The sequence below is a fragment of the Pempheris klunzingeri genome, chromosome 4, assembly GCF_042242105.1.
Source record: "Pempheris klunzingeri isolate RE-2024b chromosome 4, fPemKlu1.hap1, whole genome shotgun sequence".
Taxonomy (NCBI): domain Eukaryota; kingdom Metazoa; phylum Chordata; class Actinopteri; order Acropomatiformes; family Pempheridae; genus Pempheris; species Pempheris klunzingeri.
In genome coordinates this window covers 29,403,289-29,425,749 of record NC_092015.1, presented here as the reverse complement: position 1 = coordinate 29,425,749, position 22,461 = coordinate 29,403,289, and the positions used below count along the sequence as shown (strand labels likewise).

Here is a 22,461-nt window from a genome sequence, read left to right as displayed (position 1 = left end):
CAGAATGAGGGAACAGTGATGAAATGTAGCAGCTGTGTGTGTGTGTGGTGAAGTCTATCAGCCATACCGGCCTACGGACCGCTTATCAGAGCAGCTCCAACACTCCACTGTACAGGTTTCTGATAAAGATGTTAGATTAATATACTGGACACCCACTGCATTTTAGTAAACCATGTAGTGCTGAAACATTTCCTCAATTAACATTATGTCACCAGCTTTAGACATAACAATAATTATATTATAAAGTATGATAATAACTCACTTTGCTGTAGTCAAAAGAATTCCTGGAGATTCACTCAAATGAAATATCTTCACAGAGAGCCATCAGTGTACAGTCATGTACTTCCACACTGGCCATATTTGAAGCTTTTAAAATTACAGAGTGCCAATAAAGGATGTTGGTGTTCAAGGAGCCGACTTCCAGATGGTTTACAGATGAGTGAATGTCAACAGTAAAACTATTTCAGACTATAGTAGCAGAGAAAGAAAAGTGAATTAATGAAACTGATAAAAAGGGATGAAAAGAGATAAAGATAGTAGAACAATAAGAAATAAACCAGAGATATTTGAAGTGCTTTGTATTTATCTTCATTCAGCTCAGTGAAACACATCAAAATGTGATGGCAGAGTGAAGTATGCTGATATGCCTGTCTACAGGAGAACTGATCCTGGTGTTTCTAACCACACTACATCTGTCTGTTCCTTTTCACCGCTGCTCACCACGGTACTGCAGCACAGGCGCTTGTCCACTAGGTGTCAGTGTTGGCCAGGTTATGGACAGCATCTGGTTCAGGGCAGCAACAGAAGTCCAATGATCCTGTTGAACTTCACTGCTAGTTTTGAATGAAGGGTGTAGAGAAAACAAAAGAGGAGCATGTGTTTGGGTGGACAGGGACTGATCAGTTACACATCTACCATAAATACTAAGTGCAGCCAGTGTTGCTGTTGGCACTGACAAAGGATCGCTATGAGTACAAAGAATGTCCCGACATTCCTCATCTATCAGAATGATTTTTCTTTGATTAGCACTGAATTAAATCATTGACATTTTGGCAGTTTCACCTTCATTGTGCTGTAGTCGTTTAGCTTCAGAGTCACTGTGTGAATCACTTCAGTACCAGCAGGTGCACCAAGTGGCCACGGCTGAAAACCTCACACAGGGCCACTTATCGATGCCATGTAATCTAAATGTGCACACACACACATACACTGTGTACGACTGACGAACCTCACGTCTCTAAATAACTCCTACACACATGCTCGCAGGCCTTTTACACACACACATGTACATGAATATGAGTGCTGTGGATAACATTACACCGACGTGTCTGTGATCCACTATGATAAGAATATCAGGGAAATTGACATGAGTCACTGAAGGAAGAAATAGATAATTATACAGCATATTATGAGGTTATTATTATTATTATTATTATTAATAATAATAATAATAATAATAATAATAATAATACATTTTATTTATAATGCACTTTTCATTGCATAAAATCTCTACAGTGCTACAGAGGAATAAAAAGATGCATAAAAGCAGGAACACAACACAGCAACAATATAATTAAATAAATGAATCAAAGGCTTTTTTTAAAAAAGAAATGTCAGACTGTGGAGCCCCTAAATCGTCAGGGAGAGAGTTCCACAGACGGGGGGCAGCTGAGCAGAACCCCCTAACCCCCCTGGTGTGGAGCTTGGTTCTGGGGGATGGAGCTGGTGCCCATTTTGAGAGCGGAGGTTTACAGGAAAGACAGCTGGCCAGAGACAAATGACAAATTGAAAACCAAAGCAACACCACAAACTACAGCTCCAGAAACGACCACACATGAACAATAATAACAAGAACAACAACAGCTATTTTCTGGCCTGGGTAGGACTCCATCAGATTGTACAGATAGCCTGTTTGACACTGTGCTCACTGCTTGTAAACAGTGTAAGCAAACTTCATTTAGTCGGCTCTGCTCAACACACGTCATTACTCCAGCTTCAGGACTGCTGAGGTGGAATGTGGCCACAAGAGGGAGACCTTCTGATAATGCAATGAGGAGGCTGATTATGGTCAGCATGACCTGTGCTACTCACAGGTCAGATGTGGCCTGCACAGGTTGAATTATTTACTAAATAAATAGCTTAAAGAAGGTGAAGAAGGAATCCACTCTGTAATTACTGTGTCACACATGCTCTCTGGCTGAACATGTTGTGATGACTGGGCCAAAGTTAAACCTCAGAACTCTTCCCAAGCAGAGTGGGCAAGACCTCTTATTCAGAAAATTCACCTCTTTAAAGTCAGTCTCGGAAAATCATTAGAAGATTTCGTCTGCTCTTTGACTTAACAAATGACCCACAATGCCGCGAAGGTTTCGCTCCCCGAGTATCGCCTTTCATGCCGAGGCTGTCACTGAAACATGCAAACTTCACATACATCCTGTGAGATCTAAACACACCAAAATCCTTAATCAGTCCCTTTGTAAACATCCACGGGCTGCGGGTAAGAGGACACACTCTGACTTTCCGTGTGTGAACACACACATTGGCCACTGTGATGTGGCAACTGCTGTGCTGCAAGCAGATTTTCTGTAGCCGTTGTTATGGTGGAGCAGAGGATTACAGCTGTTTGAGCCACACTACACACACCCAGTAAAAATATAAGCTCGCCGAGGCTCCTCCGCCTTCCACTCTCGGCTGAACTTGACACCAATGGTGATTCAGACAGCACGGCCCGGCCTGTTATCACACGCTGGCCTTCCTCATTGTTTTTCTTTCAGTTTTGAAAGTTTATGGGATGTTTCTGGGCTGTGTTTTTTCGCAGGGTTTTAAGTAAGCAGCGAAGGTGCCTCGGCCTCTCTCTTGAGTGGCTGTGAAGTGTTTGTGACAGTTGCTAAGCCAACACCCTCTGTAATGGCCCAGCAGAGGAGGAACATACACGTGTGCACACACACGCACACGGCTGAGCTGGGGGTGTCTGACTGGTTGTATGGATGCTGACAGAGCTGTTTAGGTGATGTAGATTACTGTCACCTCACACTGGAGAGGTGTCATCCGCCGCTGCCTGATAAGAGGCAGACTGTCGCGGACTAATTGTCCGTCTGCGTACGTGTTGAGATGAAATGACCTGCTTGGAAGAAAAGTGTCTGCAGCAAGTGTCAGTGGGAGTGCTGGAGACCTGGAGCACTGTGTGCTGCACCCATAATCCAGTGTGAGAGGCCGGAGACATTAATGTACGACTTGAGATAGGAAGTTTCTATACAACACTGACACTCAAGTGCAAGTTTTATGTTCGCAGTGCATTTGGAGGAGTTTGTGTCCCCTCCCAAACAAAGTCCTCGATCGTTTTCTTCAGTTCTAAAACTGACAGAATGTAGTTTTCATGATGGGAGATGGATGCTGAGACGCCTCACGTTAAAAACAGAGGGTTTACTTCAGTTTGCTCAGCAGATCGGCCTCACATCAGGATGGTGTGCTCTTGTCGTTTTACGGCTATGTTATGGAGGCCAAAGAGCAAGCACCTGTTACTGCACGATCCCTGAAGCACCTGCTGCCTGCAAACGGCCAATATGTCCCGCAGCACTGTGTTAGTGAGCAGACTCACTTGTGAATATGGCCCAGATATCTGTTCACAGCTTATGGCATTACATTTGAGAGATTAAAACAGAGGAGCAGACACTGTGATTCCACAAAAGGATTTGAGCCACAAATGAAATGAATATAATGAATAACTGTATGCAGGGAAAACAACTTTGAAAAAGCAATTTGGCATATTGCGTACGCAGGGCCACTAATGTAATGGTGGGAATGTTGTTGATGGCAGCGGATGTCACACAGAGCCGTGTAAGGCGAGGATGAGCAGTGGGTAATGCACAATAACCCGCCGCATTAACCTCCCGCCCTCCCCTCTTCTCATTTTAATCCAGCAAATTCCATTATTCCCCCTCGCAGGTCCATTTGCCTGTACAGGAATCCTACCCTGCTGCCAGCCTCCTTTTATTCCTGCTGTCAGTGCTCGTATAACCTGCTCGTGTCTTCAGTGCTAATCTACCACCGCTGGGCCTCAAGCACTTTGAATAAAAACACAGATCCAAATCCGCCACTTTGAAAAGGCTACTAATTGCACAAAAGAGCGATCATCCCCTCAGATGGGTTTAAAGACTTAAAACAAACAGATTAAAGCACTAGTAGAGTGATAATGCAGGTTTCACTGTAATTTAACGCAGAAAAGAATAACGAAAGTGGGGCATTCTGCGCTTAAAACAATGTGCCATTACACATGCCAGACACTGCCAAGAGCCACACAGGCCACTGACCCAATATACCACCATCACATATGAGCACATGAAGGCTGAACTGGGCCAGACACACACACACACACACACACACACACACATGTCCATTAAAGTGCTTTACACCGTGGCTGCATTTCATCAGCAATAAAGAGCAGAAATGCAGGAAACTTTAAAATCCTCTGTAATAGGTTGACCTTTACTGTTTATCCCTAAATGTAATTTCAAGCCTGTGCAAATGTGCAGGAATGCACTTGTTTGATCAACGAAGCCTGTTGATGAGCAAAAGTTAAAAAAACAGACATTTGCCGTAAAACAAACACCTGAACAAACAGCCGCTGCTGATGTCTGTTCTTTTTTTATGTACAGTGGTTTATTTCATAACACAGAGATAGTCCAGCTTCAGTACTGTAAACTTAAATATTATGTGTGTGTGTGTCACTGCACCGTGCTTTTGGGAGTTGTGTAGAGATTTCTCATCATTCTGTGAAACAGGTGGTATATTAGATCTACCATCAAAACATTTCTACAAAAAGGATTTCAGGAATTCTGAGGTCAGAAGTGCAATTATACTGCGCAAATGTACTTTGTAATTCTGGGTGGGAGGATTTGTTTTTGTCGGCCTAATAGAAGTCATATTTAAACATTTACTCTAAACTACTGAATTCTACCTATTACATATCCACCATGTGGAAGTTGTTCATTGTAGAACGTAGTCCCTCTTTGGTTGTTGACGGCCATCAATTCACAAACAGCACAGACAGAGTGTAGTGTCGGTGTCTGTCACAGCCAGAGAGCAGGCTCGTCTTCTGGACACCTGCTTTATGCTGTCAAACACAAATATTACATGAGGGGAAGATCCGTTATTAAAGAGGCGGACATACACTAGTGTTGGCATTCAGTGACATTCAGGTAGGCCTGCCTTCTTCATCCCTTTGTGATGATGCAGACAAGACAGAGGGAACGCTGGTGAGAGGGTTTCTGACGCTCACAGTCGGACTGGGACAGAGACATGACGGGCCTCTGCCCACTGGGCACTAACCCCTCCCTCGTTGGCTCCGTCACTCTAAGTGTAGGCAGCTCGTTTGCATTGCGATGCCGCTGGGCCTTTTATTCTGAGCTCGGTAGATTTTACTCTGTGGTTTGGCTGAAACTTCAACCATCATGCCGCCCTCGTTCCCCTCCCTCCCTCCCTCCCTCCCTGCCTCCCCCTGTCTCTTTCTATGAAAAGCCAGTTTCACACAGTTGGAATAGATTATTTTTCTCACAGTGTGAACAAATACATTTTTGTCCTTGTGCTTTTGTTGTTGTGCAGAAATCTCCCTAGGCCTATATCCTTCATGGTTATTTCATACTTTGTAGAATAAAGCTGACTACAGAAAAAAAGAACACACACCAGTCCCATCGTGTATGCATGATGTTTCCACACACACACGTTATATCAGATCGTACAAGACGGGAAATAATGCCCTAAACATGTGACACCTGTAAACAGAGAAGGTCACATGGTGGCAGGTAGACAACCTCTCTGCATTACCTAAACCCTGAGTATGTGGGACTCTGATGAACCACATCTTCTTTAATTCTAATCTTTTCTTTCAGCTGGCAGGGGAAGCCCAGGAGCTGTTCTCCGTGCGCCACGGGCCTGTGAGAGCTGCTCGTATTCTGCCAGCGCCACATATCAGTGAGTATCCGCAGAAGCTCAGCCTTGTCTAAATGTGAAACAACAAACTCCAAAACACGCACCGTGGACTGAGCTTTGATTAGTGTATCTGCAGCCTGTTTTACACTGGTAATGTTGTTGACCTCTCACCAGACTTTTAGTCACCATGAGGCAGTAAATGCTGCACCCTCAAGGTTTTTCCAGCCTGACAAGTACATTTCACAGTATTGTTTGTTGTGGCATTGGTGTTTTTCTTCACAAACCATGAATGATTTCATACAATTTGTTTTATTTCATAATAAAACCCTTGTCAGTCAAAACCAAATTTAGGAAGGAATTGTTCAACGTTTACTTACATGTGCTTGTTGGCTGTTTCACCAAGAGTTGGTTTGGGAGGTGGATGCTACTGTCATGTCTGTACACTAGATATGAAGCTAGAGCCAGCAGCCAGTCAGTGTGGCTAGTGCAGTGTAGCTAACCGTTAACACTGGGAAGAGGGGAATTAGGTGAACTGGTTGTGTCCAAACATACAGAAACAGAACTTCTAATGTTCATGAACGAAGGTGTTATGTCGTGTTTGTTTACTTGGTATAAAAATCAAAGTACAAAAAGGACAACTTGTGGTTCAAGACACGTCACATTATTCCTTAAAGGGCATTCTCACAGCATCCGTTGCAGCTGTGCAGCTCAGAGATCACATAGCAAGAGCTATACCTCGAAGGAGACAGCAGGCAAATGTGTTCGCCTCGTCTCACCACATGAAGTGGCACCCACGAACACTCCCTTAGCTGTGTTTTTCAACACTAGATCTCTCTTTCTAATCCTCAGACATGTCAGGGGAATGGCAGAAGTGTTTGTATGTACATTTAAATACAGTGCTCTGCAGTGTCTCTTCAGAATAACTTGAAAATGTCTGTCCTGGAAAAAACCCCACTTTGGTTAACTTGATTTCAACATTCTAGGTTGACACTCAAAATTACATTTTACGTAGCACATTTTAATGCAGTGTTGGGTTGTGGCCGTTCTAAGTGGTGTTATATCATTAAAATTAAAGAGTGCGCCATGCTGCCTCGTCCTAATGTTAAAGTCAATCTACGATTAGTGTTGGCCTGCTCTCAGTCGGCGGTGGCAGACCTCTGAAGTCAGGCCTTTGTTGCTGCCAAAGGCTCTGCTGGAAACTTCTCACTGTGCCTTTGCTCTTCTGTTCGCCGGCTCTAAATCTCTCTTTAAGATTCTATGATATTTTGTTCAGGTGAACATGTTATAGAGGCTATTTCTGTTTTCTGTTTGCACTTGGTAATTGTAACCTATAACGTGCTCCTCCCTCAGTCTGTATCTGGTGCTGCCACATGTCCCTTTTAATTTCCCAAAACATTAAACACGAATCAAACTGTTAGATGTCAGATGGTAAGAGATTCTTTGTAGCTGTCATTTTGCAGCAGTTAAGCAGGGAGACATGTTCAATGGAAAATGAACAGATAACGATTCTTCTATCAATAAACAATAATGTAATGCCGCCAGAAGACATGCTGCATTAATAATAAGTGGCAAAAGTCATTCTGGGAAAGTAGGAAATCAACTAATGTATGTAGACGTCGACAAGAAAGGACGATGGGTACGTTAAATATTAGATTACGACAGATCATCATTAATTAAACTCTGGAATGCACTGACTATAACAACTTGATGATATGTAACAGAATAGATGTCCTCAGTATTTGACTGGCTGTGTTCTGTCCCGTTCTCTTCCACTCTTATTTATTTCACTCTCATGTCACTCGCTCCGCGGTCCTGTGACCTTTTAACCTTTTAACCGCTCCACCTGCCCACCGAGGCCTGAAGTTAGCGTCAACTTTTTTCTGACCTTAACCCTAAAACACTGAATAACTGTGAGGCCAAAATGTAAACCCAACCCTTCACCTTGACCCCAACCCAGGTCACAGGTGGGCAGCCAGAGTTTAACAGCGTAAAGGAGCCAATAAGTGTGATTCCATCCATATGTTTTCATGCAAATTATCAATGTGTACTTTAAGAAACTGGAGAATCGATATGCCCTACGTTAGATAAAAAGCCAAAATATTGCGATGGGAACGATTTCTATTGATCAAAAAGACAATGAAGCAAAATGCAATCAAGCTGAGTTAACAAATACGTTTTAATTTATTTGCATTTTGCTTTGCTGAGTTTGGAAAATTTGATTAAACAAACTTGACTAATGATGATGTCGTGTCAGCTCAGTCTAGCATCACATTATTGTTGTGTTATTGGACATGACTTGGTCTGTCATGTTTGTCAGGCTGACAAACCAGGCTACCATTTGACGCTGAGTCCACGTCTATTCTGAGGATGACATAAATCTAAAAAAGTGTACAGGTGGTACAGGTGGACAAGCTGTAAAGGAGCCCAGGCTCTGAGCAGCCGGTGGTCTGAGTTTAGTGTCATCTGACCGAGGAGGACTAGCCCAGCACTGCTAGCTGGAACCCATAGCGGCAGGGAGCCAACAGTCAGGATATATAGATAGGTAGGTAGGTAGGTAGGTAGGTAGGTAGGTATCTATATAGATATATATCACACTTTTGTTGACGTTGGCTCCAGCATTTAGGAGGTACAGTTGTGAGTGACAGCTGGGTCGTTTGAGTAAGTGCTAAGGTGAACTAAAAGTTCATTAAAACAGCTTGATTGGATCTGATTGATTTAATCCCTTCTAGTTTCCCATTCTGAGTTGACTAATTGACTAATTATTATTGCGTCCCAGTGGCACAAATGAAAATAACAGGAAACAGAATGAACATATTTGAGAATGGGTGTATTGAATATCGTCTCAGTCTGAAAATATCACACAAGCTGCAGGTATTTTTCACAACCTCAACTAAATGTAGAGTAAACGCCCCCAAATTCAGAGTCTTTTTAAAGACACAATGCAGACCAAGCTGAACGAAGGAACGCATTCAAATGTGTTATTATAATAACTGGTGTATCAACAACATTGAGACGTCTGATTTCTTTCCTAGTGTCTCCCTAAATAGCGAAACAGTCACAATGGTAAGCAAATGTTTCACAGGCTCTGCTGTCTGTTTCAGACTGTGGAAAGTTGAATGGACCAGTGTTCACATCCTCAAAGCTATGGTGCAAATGGTTTAGTTGTTACACCGATTAGATCCTTTCCAGACATGGAGTTTAAATTTCATCTCTGCAGGTGTCAATCAGTGCTGTGAAAGCTGCCATAAAGCCCCGCTGGTTTGTGGCATTTTTTGGTGAGAAAATCGCCTTTTTGTTCTCGTCCCTGTTCCGGTCTTTTGGCAGATTTCAACAAGACACAATGGCAGCATTTGAAGAGCGCTGGAAGAGGATGAAAGCAAACCACAGTAATAAGAAGCAGCAGATAGACCCAACACATGAGGGGAGCAATTCTCTCAGCAGAAAATAAATATGAATTGTACTACTGGAGGGAAGGACGCTGATTGCAATCTGCTAGGGCGCAAACAGTGTTGCACTGTGGTGAGCCATTAAAAGGCCAATTGTCTGGGACGCGATGCTGTGGGTGGGCGGAATTAGAAAGACCCGAAAATAGGTGTCGATTATAATAAGGCAAGGTTCCCCTTTCCTAGAATAGAGAGGGAAGTGCTGGTTTTCCAAAGGGAGTAAATGCGTTTATCCACATCCTCTCTGGAGTTTACAACCTATGATCTTCCGTTGTCTTGGAAAATGAGGCTGCGCTGCTCCCCTGGCTGATAACAAATGAGCATTGAGGAAAGAGAATATATGGAATAATATGTACTGTAGGTCTTTGTGCTCTTCTTCTGCAGAGGTCAGTTTGAATGTCTTCACAATAGAGCTACACTCAGGATGCTCCCACTCTGTGAAAGTCATTCTGTCAAGTTAACAATAAGCATGTTGTCTGTAATGTTTCTGGCCACATTATAGTATTATCTAAACATGCACCCATCCCTTCTGTTACACCGAAGCTAAAGTCCACATGCCGGTCGGCAGTACTTGCTTCAGTTACTGTCCATTACACTAGTAATCAAATCAGAGTCTCTTTATTCATTAAATGTTGCATTTCTTTTCCCCAGAAAGTCTATTTTAGTAAACGTGCCAATTCGCTAAGTTTTGGAGAGTCATATTTATGTTACGGCTCAACATGTTGACTAGAAATGATGTCTGACGACAGAAACATTAAAGAAGAAAGGACCCTGTCGGGAGTGTTAAAGGCTGGTAGGGAAGGCACATTTGCTCTCACGCCATACCACAGGAACTCGGGCTGATTACTGTCAAGCCTCAAATTACAGTCCTCTAAAGGGTAACATCTTCTTCAATCCAAGCACCCCCATCCCCTCAATCCCCTGATCCTCTGTCCGTTCTCAAGACCGGGACAATCAGGGAAAATATGGGATCAGTCCACTTAATGCACCGTGTTTTCTCTTCATTTTTATGAATATGTCTGCTGGCTTTTTACCATGCTGTAATTCCACCCTGAAGCCCAAAAGCAAACAAGGACATAGAAAGAAAACCTCAGCCCCATTTGCAGCACCTAGAAGATTTTTATTTTTTATATATACATTTTTGTATTTTTTCATATTTCAGTCCAGCTTTTTGTTTGTGCTATAATTCCCTCGAGTTTCCTTTGAAAGGCTTGCACGGTGGAGGACCAGAAGAAGGTGGTCACTGAACTTGCAAAATGAGGGCTGATTTTGGAAAAACATCTCCATTCATCGAAAATGTTTCGTGACCATAATTGAATTACAGGGCAACAGTAGTAATGTAATCAGCACGTTTCCTGTCATGGTAATAGGCTGCCTGTTGAATGAGGGCGGGCAGCACTGGAGGCCTCACATGTTCATTTAAAGAATGTCCCTCTTTGTTGTGTGCACATCACTCTGTTTCTCATCTGCCTCTTTCGATGACTCCTCTTCCTCCTCAGGTCCTCTGAAGACGGACAGTTTTGCCGACAAGAGGCCCCTGCTGGGGGTTTGCAAGAGCACAGGGTCCTCTGGGTGAGTTCATGCCTCCTAATGAAGTTGACATCACCTCCTGTAAACAAGACTTTAGATATTTTTTATGGCTAAAGTCCTTTGCTGTCTTCCTCCACGTCCTACCGCAAGATTCCAACCAAACACTGCAGTCACTCATCAGCCACATATAAGTTACTGCTACTGCGAGTATATTCAGCTGGAATGGAACTGGCTTGAGGGCAACGCTCTACGTCTTTATTGTAATTTGGTCAAAAATAAACAATAGTAATATGTTCAAAATGGATTAGAATAAACAATCAAAAACAACACCACGGTTTCCCCAACACACACACACACACACACGCACGCACACACACACACACACACACACACACACACACACACACACACACACACACACACACACACACACACACACACACACACACACACACACACACACACAGTCATTAAGGCAAACATACCATTGGAATATATAATGTGTTTATATAAAGTGTGAGGTTTGTTGAAGAATTGAATAGTTTCTAGTTGGGACTCATTTTTTGTTTACTGCCTCGTCTATTAGATTAGTTTAGTTCTAGTTATTAAGTTCTCCCCCCCAAAGAAAATAGCTAAGAAGAGGGCTAAGTGGTAATCAATGGCCAGTCGAGGTGAATCTCAGTCTATTGACACATTCTGAAATTAGGACTCTGTGAACATCATATGTTGATGTTTTAACAATGTTTTTTCAGTTATAACAAACAGTACACATTAACAAAATGGAGTGTACCATCACATGAGCTGGCAAATAATAAAAACATGGTAAATAAAACGGAGGTGAGTATAACAGTGTTACAGTAGTAACAAGACCACGTCGGCTGCTCCACTTTATCTTATTCCGGTTGCCTCTTCCCCTCCCCAGTCTTTGGCGTTACTGGTGGTTATCAACATTTTATTTCTAAAACTCTATGAAGCTCCTTCACATATCTTCAGAAACTCCCAGCTTTCCTTTAGTAGTGTATGTTAGTGTTCCCATAGCAACACATGATGATAAATCCTCGATATGTTCATTCATACTTGATTCGTTCACATTTTTACACCCTGTAGCTGCTGCTGTCTTAGCTCGTGACAGGCACAAGTCATTTGGAGCACGGCTCTTCTTAGTAATAACAACACCTGGATACAGGATACACAACTGTGCCAAAGAATGGATGATTCAGTTTTCTGATCTGGCTCATCCTGTCTGTGACTGCATTACATTCCCATGAGCAGTGGAGGTGTCCCTTTAGCATTGCTACACTTGAAGGATGTGTTTGGTGTATTGGGATTAAAATACTGACTGACAGCGGTGCAGATGTCGGTACAGCAAACCGCACTGTGGACCTGACCGTCTCAGTTAGATTGAACCTTTTCCTTGAGCCTTGACCTCCTGGTCTTTTCCGGTGAGTTGTTGTTTCACACCGGGGCAGAGAGCCAGGTGATTAGTGACCCAGGTGAAAAGATGCAGCATCATTCAGTGAGACGCACTGGCTTTATACCAGTGGTTCCCAGTCCTGGTCCTGGTGCCCGGGATTGGGAAACACTGACATAAACACTCAGTGTCCACTTTATTAGGTACATCTATAATATCTAATGCAATTCAGTACATCTCAGCTCAGCCCTAAGTTTTATCCTTACAACAATGGTGATGTTCAGTTTTGAGTGACGCTGTCAGAGAAGTATTAACTTAGCCATATGTTTGATATTGAGGTTGTGTGTTGCAGTGTTGCAGTGCAGTGTATTGAAGTGGGCAGCCTTATGCTGAGAGGTGTTTCCAATGTTATGTTCAACCCATTTACAAACATGAGGGGGGAGAATATTAGAAACACATTTCCATTTAATGCAGTCCAGTACAACACCACCACTAACTACTACCTAAAGGAGTACAAGTAAAAATTGAACATCATAATCTTCCTAAATGTCGAATGTCTGGCAGATCTGTTGTATTGGATTGCATGTAATTGCATAATTGTCTACTTTACCTAATAAAACTGCCAGAGAGGGAGCTAGTTTCCAGGGAACTATACCTGAAAAGTAGGCAGACTGCTTGGAAACCAGAACAAGAGAGAAATCAGAGCAGCGTCCGTGTGCTGTTTGAATGGCCCATCCTTACATATATATATTTTGTCTTTAAAAAGTGGAGAACTGCGTGGAAAGTGTTTCACTCTATGCAAGAACACATCCTGCATCTGAGAGTAATTTTCTGTTAATAATAAGAAGCATCAAAGGACACCAAACTTTTTGTTATGAAGCCTTCACATGCACCCAACTGGAGCTGAGCCAGTGATGTGGGCTTAGCGACCGTGAGTCATGGGTTCTCAGTGGCACCGTGGCACTACCTGAACTTAGACTGAACAGATGCGCTTATGAGATTGGGAACGTCTTGTCTTTGTTTAGTGCAAGAAAGTGAATTAAAAAGTGACAGACCCCAAGGCATTTTGTATCGCCTTTCCATACCCAGTCCATGGGCCCCTCCCCTCCCACTTACTTATGCTGCTCTCCCAGAGAAACACAAAACTTAACTCAATATATCCTCCCCGGGAAATGAAATAAGGAAGTCTGTCTTCAGCTGGGCCCTGATGGAGACCACCTTCTTGATGTTTTCCAGGGACTGCCGCCCTGTCTCTCTGACGCCTTTGCCGTTGCTTCTGCTTTTCCTATGTCCTCAGTGACACTGAGACAGGCAGCGCTTTGACGGTTTGGCGAATCATCCAGGCGTCGCTCGACACTAATGCTGAAAACATGCACTGTGTTGAAAGGCAGAAACCCTGACCTCTGGCTGAATGGCACAGCCCGGTTCTTCCCCCTACAGAAGTGCCTGGTAAATAACGCTCTGGTCAAAGACGAGAAGGAAAAAGGCTTCCGGGTGCGGCGCAGTACTTTCCATTGGGCCTGTTCATAAACTTACTAAGGTCCTCACACAATTTTTAGCATATAATCATTTTGAAATAACAGCTTTTGTTAACCACCAAAAAGGATGCCGTCTTGACACTTAAATGGAAAACAGATTGGAGCCTTGGCTGCTACAGCGGTGCTGGTTTAGAAGTTGGTTCAGTCAGCTCTAGGCTTAGATTACAAGATTTGCAAATTAAAGGAAAACCAGAGAAGGGAAAAAGCATGTGTGCTGAAGCCCTGTACTTGTGGATTTCCATCCAGGCACACTCAACATAATTTTATCAATGGAAAGGATTATGCGTTAAGTCCAAACAATGTATGGATCCAGTGATTTTCTTGACAGTAAAGCTACATATGCGTCCCTTTCACCCTCTGCACCAGTGCCAGTGGGCTTTGGGAATTAGTAAAGAATGCTGGTGCCATTGCAGACCCTGCTATGTCTGCTCACATTTCTGGAAAGGATTTGTGTTTCCTTCCCCGACTTGCTGTTGTTATTATTTTCATTCATTTTAATTATGTCCACAGGTATTCAAATTCTGGGAGATTTAAGACTGCTCGCTCCCAATGAATGTGCATTTTACGGCCAAGACAGAGGCACCTTAACTGTTTGTGGGTGTTTGAGAGCACACACTTCTTGGGCAAAAGTTCAGTGATGAATAAGCGTGCTTTGTTCTCCAGAATTTTGGAATTGTTGGTGACATTTCCAAACTCCAGCTACCCCTTCACAACATCTCCAGATGCGGGGAGGATGTGGTCCCTTTTTCTTTTAACCAATATAGTCCTCTTTCACCGTGCAGATTACTACTGGATGTGCTATTTCGGGGCTCTGGCTAAAACAGATGGATATTCTGAGTGGATATCTTGGTCACCGTTGAGGCCTGCACAATCACTGAGCTTTTATCTGCTCCGGGCCATGAAAGTTACCACTGTCAACCCCACTGTCTCATGTTCTTATTTTTAAGGGGTCTCTGTTTTCAAATCCCAAAGCCAGTGTCGGCTTGTCATACATTCTAAACTTTCCTTCCCTTTTTTTTTTTTTTTCTTCCATTATATCATTCATGATGTTCATGAGTATTGAAACTTTGTGGAAGTATTCCCAAAAAAAGAAAAATATTTTTATGGCGGAGTGCAGAGGATGAGTTAAGCAGTCTTACAGCCTGAGGAAAGAAACTTCTTTTGTATTTCATTCAGTATTTCAGTATTGTGGAGCTACATTCAGTATTATTGTAGTTTGTCCATTGTAGGTTTTGTTTTCCTTCTGAAATGAGCTAGATATTGAGCTCTTTCCTGTGTTGTCTCAACCACTGGGAGACATAGGCAGTAAAAGAAGTTGAGGTAACTGTGAAAGTCAGTGTTGTCACTACAGATGAAAAATATTACTCCAAAATATTAGCTTTTCATGCATTTTTTTGCTGATACTCCTGTAATATAACCCAGTCACCTCACAAACCTGTTTATGTTCTCACAGAAATCAAATGTGGCAACTTTATTGAACGAGCTGGTCACTTTTTATAGCCCTGTTCCCACTGCATGCACTGTCTAAGGGCCGTGGACAGATGGAGTTGATTCTCTGCGTCTTTACAATGTCATTGTAGATCCAGTCTCCCTGCAGTATATGTAGTTGCATAGATAGTTATTTGACAGTGATCTGTGTCACTGGTTTCGGAGTCAACAATTTCCAATCAAACCAGACCAGAGTGACCCGTTTTTTAACAATTACTGTACCAAGGGTTCAGACTGTGCACATCATCTTGAACGGATGCTGTCAGCCTGATGCCTTTCTAAGATAACAAATGGAGAGATGGATAGTGATTCAGTTTCTACTCTAGCATGACTAATGTGTGTCTTTTGCAGTGCAACAAGCAAAGACATTGCGACACCATCTCTGTCCATTATCATTTGGATGCCACCGGCCACCTCCTGCCCCTCACATTAGCAAAAGACTGCCATGCAAAGTGAAATGTGAATGTACAGCAAATATGATTTCATACTCTTGACCATCTATATTTAAATCTGCTTAAAATCCTGTAGAGAAATAATGCAGGTTATTAATTATATGGGTTCAGGCAACAAATTCTACTTAGCTGACACATACACACTTTTGATGACAAACACTTTTGATGGCAGAAGCCCTTTGTGGCACTAAGCCCTCGTGTTTCAGTGCATTTTCATGACAGGTTTTGCTCTGTGGACCGGATGTATCCGTCTTCTAAAGTGTATTAAATGGAAATCATCAAGCATTTGTATAAAACGAGCCACCAGATTAAGGGGATTTGGAGAAGTGATGCTTTTTATCCACCATGAGGTTATGGTGTTCTTCACTGTCACATTATGACCACCCACGGGCACAGGCACAGGCACAGGCACAGGCACAGGCTGTTCAAGCCTGCTGTATGTACCATCAGTGACTCACGGAAGTTATCCTGGACACTCCGAGCATATTCTGTTTGTACTTTTACTGTCATCATGGTTTGTCGGGAAGTTTTACCGACGGTGTGTCCATGGTGATCTCAGTATTCAGAGAGGACGTCACCCCAGAACCATAGACACTAGTGATCTCTTCCTCCTGGTCTCCGAAGTTTGTCTTCAATTTGTGGGCAGGAATGTCATGTTCTCCACGGAAAATAATGGATTTGATGAAATCGTTCCCGGACCCTTTTGTCATGCCCCGCCGTGGAAATGAGAGTAGCTGTAATCTGGTCTTCCACTTCCCCCTTTTCATTTCCCCACACACGCACACACACATACATACGTACACACTTGAGTGCATAGGCACGGCTTCGAGGCTCAAGCTTCACTCCGGAGCGTTTATTTTGACTTGAATGTCTGTTTTATGTCTGTCGAAAATGTGTTCTGCCTCGCCAGTTTTCCCCTTTCAAATCGGAAGTCAGATTGAACTTGGTAGTACTGGAAGTGGTGCATATAAACACACCCGACAGGCTGAATGATTAGTAATGACTTTTCAAACCTTTACCACAACCCCATTCCCTAAACCAGGCCTCTGCGGTCAAAGCAATTAATATTTTATTTTACTAGAGTTTAAACTTTCCCTCTCCTTTTACATTAAACCAAGTGTACAACAAAACTAATGTAATTTTCTTCAGATGTTGGATTAAAAATGAAGGAGCTTTGGTTTAGTTACGTTACACTGGTGGTTCCATATTTATCTAGAGTCTTAATCGATCTGAAGTGACCAAAAAGTCATCTGATGCATTCTTGGTCCTACTTTTAGCTTTAGGAGTAAAAACACTTTATCTTGACTTGTGGAAAGGATTTGTGTTACCTTCCTCCATCTTTGCCAATATTTAGGAGAGCTCAGAAGCGACCTAGCTTGTTCAGGCAGAGGCATTTCTCAGCCAATGAGGATGAAAAATCCCTAAGCAATGAATCCTACTGACGATGGAGATTTGTGTTTAGTGCTAATAAATGCTAGCATGCTAGCCTGTTAAACTAAGATGGTGAACGTCGTGGACATTAAAATTGTTAGTAAGTCAATGGAAAAAGTAGCTGTGTGTATTTCTTATTTCATTCATTTATTCATTTCAAATGGCTGCTGGCAGAGCTATATTTAATAGAGATGCCCATATTATTATGGTGTCGCCAACACAAGGTGACATTACAGAGATGAATAGTTTTGCTGCGTAAGAGGAGACGTTTCTTTGTAAAAGGTGTAGTTGAAAGGTGAATTGGACAGTAAAAGAGAAGACCAATTGCATGTTTCCAGTGGAGATGCCCCACAGTAGTTTTGCAACAGCATCACTGTGTGTGCAACACTGTTTCTGGCAAGGACGTTTACATCAACGTGACAGGGTTGTCACGTAGCTGAATCAACTTATCAGCTGTTTTAAACTGCACATACGTTGTTGATGTCTCACAGGTGCCTAAAGCAAATCACTTATTGGTAACTAAACTTTTTTACTTTGGCATCATATTTTTTCACATATAACCTAGATTATATTATTGACCTATATTATGTGGCTGTCTACGTAAAACCTGAGCATAAAAAGTGTTTCTATTATCAATATTTCAGTTTTTTTGTTTCTATTTCCAGTCTGTTTGTTTCATTTCCTGTCAGGAAAACATCAATATGTCATCATAATTTCTACCCTACTGTGTCGTAAAGCAGTGAGATCAAACTCTCTCCAAGGATTCGCCTGCTGCTGCTGAAAGTCAGTGAAGGAAGTCCTTGTCTGAGGTTGGAGTGTTAACACTACGTTAACACAGGACGCTGTGATATGCATGTAGAAAATGGACTGTGTGGCTGCTATTGGTATTTAGCATGCCGTCATCCTGTCATGGAGTCTGTTTCCCAAAGAGCATCTGCAGACTGTTGCTTTGATCAGCCCTTCTCGTGCAGACTGGAAGGCCATATAATTCAAGGTCTACCGTGACTAGAAAACCTGTGCCTTTACAGCTTGTAGAGTTGTTAGGCTTTGAGTGGTTTCAACTGGTCATTCACCAATCTGACTTCTTGTGTCTCCTGTCGCAGTTGTCTCAGTTGGTGGCCTCTGACAAAATAACAGTTCTGCTGATCTGTTTTGGCCACAGAATGAGACTGGTTTAAAGGTACATTTTCAGTTGTTCACTCATTGCTCTGACATGCAATTTTTAGTGGAAGACGATGCCAGTAGGTGGGTGGCAGCTTATTTAGAGTGTCTTGAACCTTTAGTGGGTGGGGAGTCATTTGTAAAAGCTGGAAAGTGAGTTTTGAGAGCCTGAATTCTTAGAACCTGATAAAATAATCATGAAGTCATTCACATTGTAACACATGAACGTTATTTCCTGGGTTGAAGCTGTCTCTTTTGCTCACATCCTTATGCACAAGCAGATAGAAGGCAACGTTAACTAATCACATTTCTAGATACAGCTTTGAGATGTCAAAGCAGAAGAAATAACTCCTCCATACCAGATGTTTCTTGTGTCAAGTGCTTCCACTTAACTTGGACAGAAAATTGGCACACAAGGCTAAAATGGCTAAAATTGGATCTAATGCAGGCTATGGTTTGGGTAATGAATATTAATATCCACTCCAGTGCTGTCAAAGGAAGGAGGAATAAACTGAATTTATGGACTGCATATACATAAATTCTCATGTTGAATTTCTGTTCATTGTTAAACTATTTATTGGTGGGTAGTTCCTAAAGTTACAACACTGATATTCTTCATATTTACTCTCAGTACAACAAGAGTGAATGTTTTTGTTTGCTATGCAGCTCACCTTTAGCTATAATATGATGGTTTAGCACATAAACACTAAGAGTGGATAAGGTGCCCCCCCACCCTCAGTCACCCATGGACACACATAGGCCAGTGTGTTTCCAAAATGCTTCCATTATACTGTATGTGCAGTATTAAACAGTGAAGGAAATGCATTTCTGGCAGCTCTGCAGACATGGAGCTGTGGTTGAACTTTTTACCCTAATTACTTTCCTACTAATGCCTGCAGCTTGCCGGAATCACTGTGGCTCCCTCCAGGCCCCCAGCAGGCTCTGATGTGGCCAGCGTTTGTTGTGTGTGTGTGTGTGTGTGTGTGTGTGTGTGTGTGTGTGTGAGAGTGGAGGGGGGTCTGAGCTGTGAATGATAGGAGTGGGAGTAAGTAACAAAACAAATAACAAGAGCTAGAGAGTAGCTAAAAGAATTTTGAAATACAGTTGTTCTTTTCCAGTTTTGATGGAAATGTCGATGCACACACGAGCAAGAGGCTAACAAAATGTGAAAATTTGAACATAATATGATTTCCTGAGTATTGGACAAACTCCCACCTCTGGAAAAGGTTTGTGTGAAAGGATTGAAAGCTCCAGAATAACTACAAAGTGGTGCTTGAGGTCAGATTAGGTGGTCAGTTTCTATTTCCAAGGTCAAAGACCAACTTTTAATGTCAACCTTAGATTTAATCAACATAAACGTAAGTCACGGGTACATATTTGCTAATACAAAGTACTGGTATTTGTCTGTTTTCTGTTGCTTTTTGTAGTCTAAAAACTTTTTGAGAGGTTTCTCTGTCTTGCCAAGAATACAATTCTAGGGAAAACTCGAATGTTGGCGTAAACGATTTATGGATATTGGCAATGTTCATCGTACAGTTCTGGTTTCAGTGTTCAAAAGGCCCAATCAGCTGAATGGTGGAAACACCATTCCTCAGAAGTTCAACAGTCTCCAGTTGGAGCATGAGAGCTCTCTCTTTCAGCAGAGCCCGGCTTGACTTCCCAAACCGAGGTTGTATTTGTTTAGCATTTCCACAGCATGTAATTGTCGTCCGTATTTGGGGAGCTTGTAAAACTTTGCACCAGTCGGAAATGTGGTGACGTCCCTTCCTTGTAAATGAATTTATTTGCCTGCTTTATAATTCCTCCTCAGGCTTCCATCTATGCTTTCCACAGCCACATGAAATCGTGCGGTTTTGATCCCCTGCTTCAGTTCACGTTCATAAAAAGATGTGTGGAGATTCTCTCAGGCAGAGGGAAAGTGCTCATGGAATAAGCGTAGCATAGATGTGAAAATTAAAATAACAGATGTCAACATGTTTCATCAAGGAGGAAGTGTACAGACTAGATTAATGATAATGGCACAGTAATAAGACACGCACCATCCATAATGGTCCTTAATGACCACTGTAAACAGTTGCATATCTAAAATTAAGACTCACACATGGTTATAAAAGTCACATTAACCAGTGTGTTGTTAGGAGCTTTTCCAAATCTGGTACAGCGGAGCACAGTGGCAGTGCAGTAGGAAAGAAAAATGACCTAAACAGCCAGAGTTTACTGTAGGGCCAATCCAAGGGGAGATGGATTCAGCAGGTGTGCCTTCTGCTTCCTTTAGAGCAGCAAGTTAGAAAGATCATTGACCAAAGTCTAATAGTTTTCACTTGTTACAGTTTCAGATTCTTCAGAGTATTAAAACACTTTTCTACAAAACCTTTTTAGGAACATTCATTTTGTACAGACATGTGGATGCATTTCTATGCCCTTAGCACTTTTTCACAGTAATTCTTCAACAACTATACCTGCATTACTGTACATGCATTGCCATGAATTTTAGTACAGACATTCAAGGTCACCAGAAGATAATTTCTAGTGACTTTGATGATCCCCCTGACTTTTTCACATAGCGCCACCAGGAGGTCAAAGTTTTCACCTATCCAGTTAACCTTCTCCACATTTACCTGTTGAATTGGCACCACATGTTTTTCAGGCACTCATGCTTCCCTGAGGATGTATCCCAATGGCATCTAGAGCCACCATTAAGTGAGATGTCTAAGATTGAAGATGGATTGCCATTAGATTTGGTACAGAAAACTGAGCACATTTGACCTTCAAACCATCCACATGTTAACATTGTCACTGAGAGGATGATAAGCAAGCTGATGCTGGCTTTTAGCTCAAAGCATTGCTTACCACCTCAGAGCTGCTAGCATGGTTTAGCCTTGTGTAAATCAGTATTTATATCAGCGAATAAGTAAACAAGACTCTGACCAATAATTAGTTAACATCTTCCCAGAGACACATTTTAGTTGGTGCCAGAAAACTACTGATGTTTGATGTCTGATATATAAATGTAAACTCCTACCCTTTTTTTTGGAGAAACAGTGCTCATTTTAATGAAATATCAACAGCTCAACTTAACAGAAGTGTAATTTTTCATTTGCTACTATCATCCTGTATTTTATGTGTTCCGTGTCTGGCAGGGTCACTCCATTTTCTCCTTAATTTCTGAAGTAGCTTCTTGTCCTATCGAAGGAAGTAAATGAGCCAAGCCTCCTTTCCTTCATCTCCCTCATTTTGTATCCTTTCAGACCCAAGGGCCAGTTTGAGTAATAGTAATTGACACATTGATCTAATAGGGCCATCATAATAGGCCTGTTACTGAGCTGGGGAATGGTGCTCGGCGTCACCTTAACATGTGCAAAGACTGACATCCCGCCATGATCCATAATGATAATTGTGATTTAGCCTTGCTTTCAACCTACGCCCCAACGTCCCCGGCATCAGGAAATCTTATTACATCTGACCCTGCATTGCCTCCATTAGAACTGGGTCATTTGTTAAAATACTGCAAAAGCAAAACAATTGCACCCTGTGCCATTTTGATTCTATAATAGTGGGTTATCATTGTCCCTTTGAATCAATTCCAGAGGCCCATTTTTCGGGATAGAGCTTTGAATTGGATTGATCGGACTCTGATAATGCTGAAATCGATGATGCAGCCGCCTGAAAGTAAATTATCGTCGAGTGAAATTTTTGTATTAATCTTAATGCCTGTATTCTTGATTGGTAATGGTAGCCGTGCTCGCAGCGTTAGGACCTTTGAAATGTTTACCGAGACGTTAACCATCAGGATGGGAAAATTCATCTTCGTTTAAAACTTTTTTCTCTGTGGCACCTCTTTTATCTTCTCCAGTAAGTATTTGCTGGGATTGGAGGGAGGAACACACATTCTCTAACGTCCAAGCAGCGTCTCTCTCTCTCTCTCACACACACACACACACACACACACACACACACACTCGATACATGACCAGTCCTGGAACAATGTTTTAATTCTGGGCCTGGGCTCAGAGATCTGAAGGCTCACTTGGCGCCGTTGCTGTCCAGCCGCTGGCTCGGGAAACATACAATAGCCACAC

General features: G+C 42.3%; 1 protein-coding gene across 1 annotated transcript in view; it reads left to right on the top strand.

Annotated features, from left to right (window-relative positions):
• The window catches only part of bcas3 (BCAS3 microtubule associated cell migration factor), a 299,931-nt gene that overhangs the window by 4,871 nt on the left and 272,599 nt on the right, over positions 1-22,461 (top strand). The window contains exons 6-7 of the mRNA XM_070828991.1: positions 5,889-5,970; positions 10,871-10,943. Coding sequence (XP_070685092.1) covers positions 5,889-5,970; positions 10,871-10,943 — 155 coding nt within the window. The remainder of the gene's footprint in view (positions 1-5,888; positions 5,971-10,870; positions 10,944-22,461) is intronic.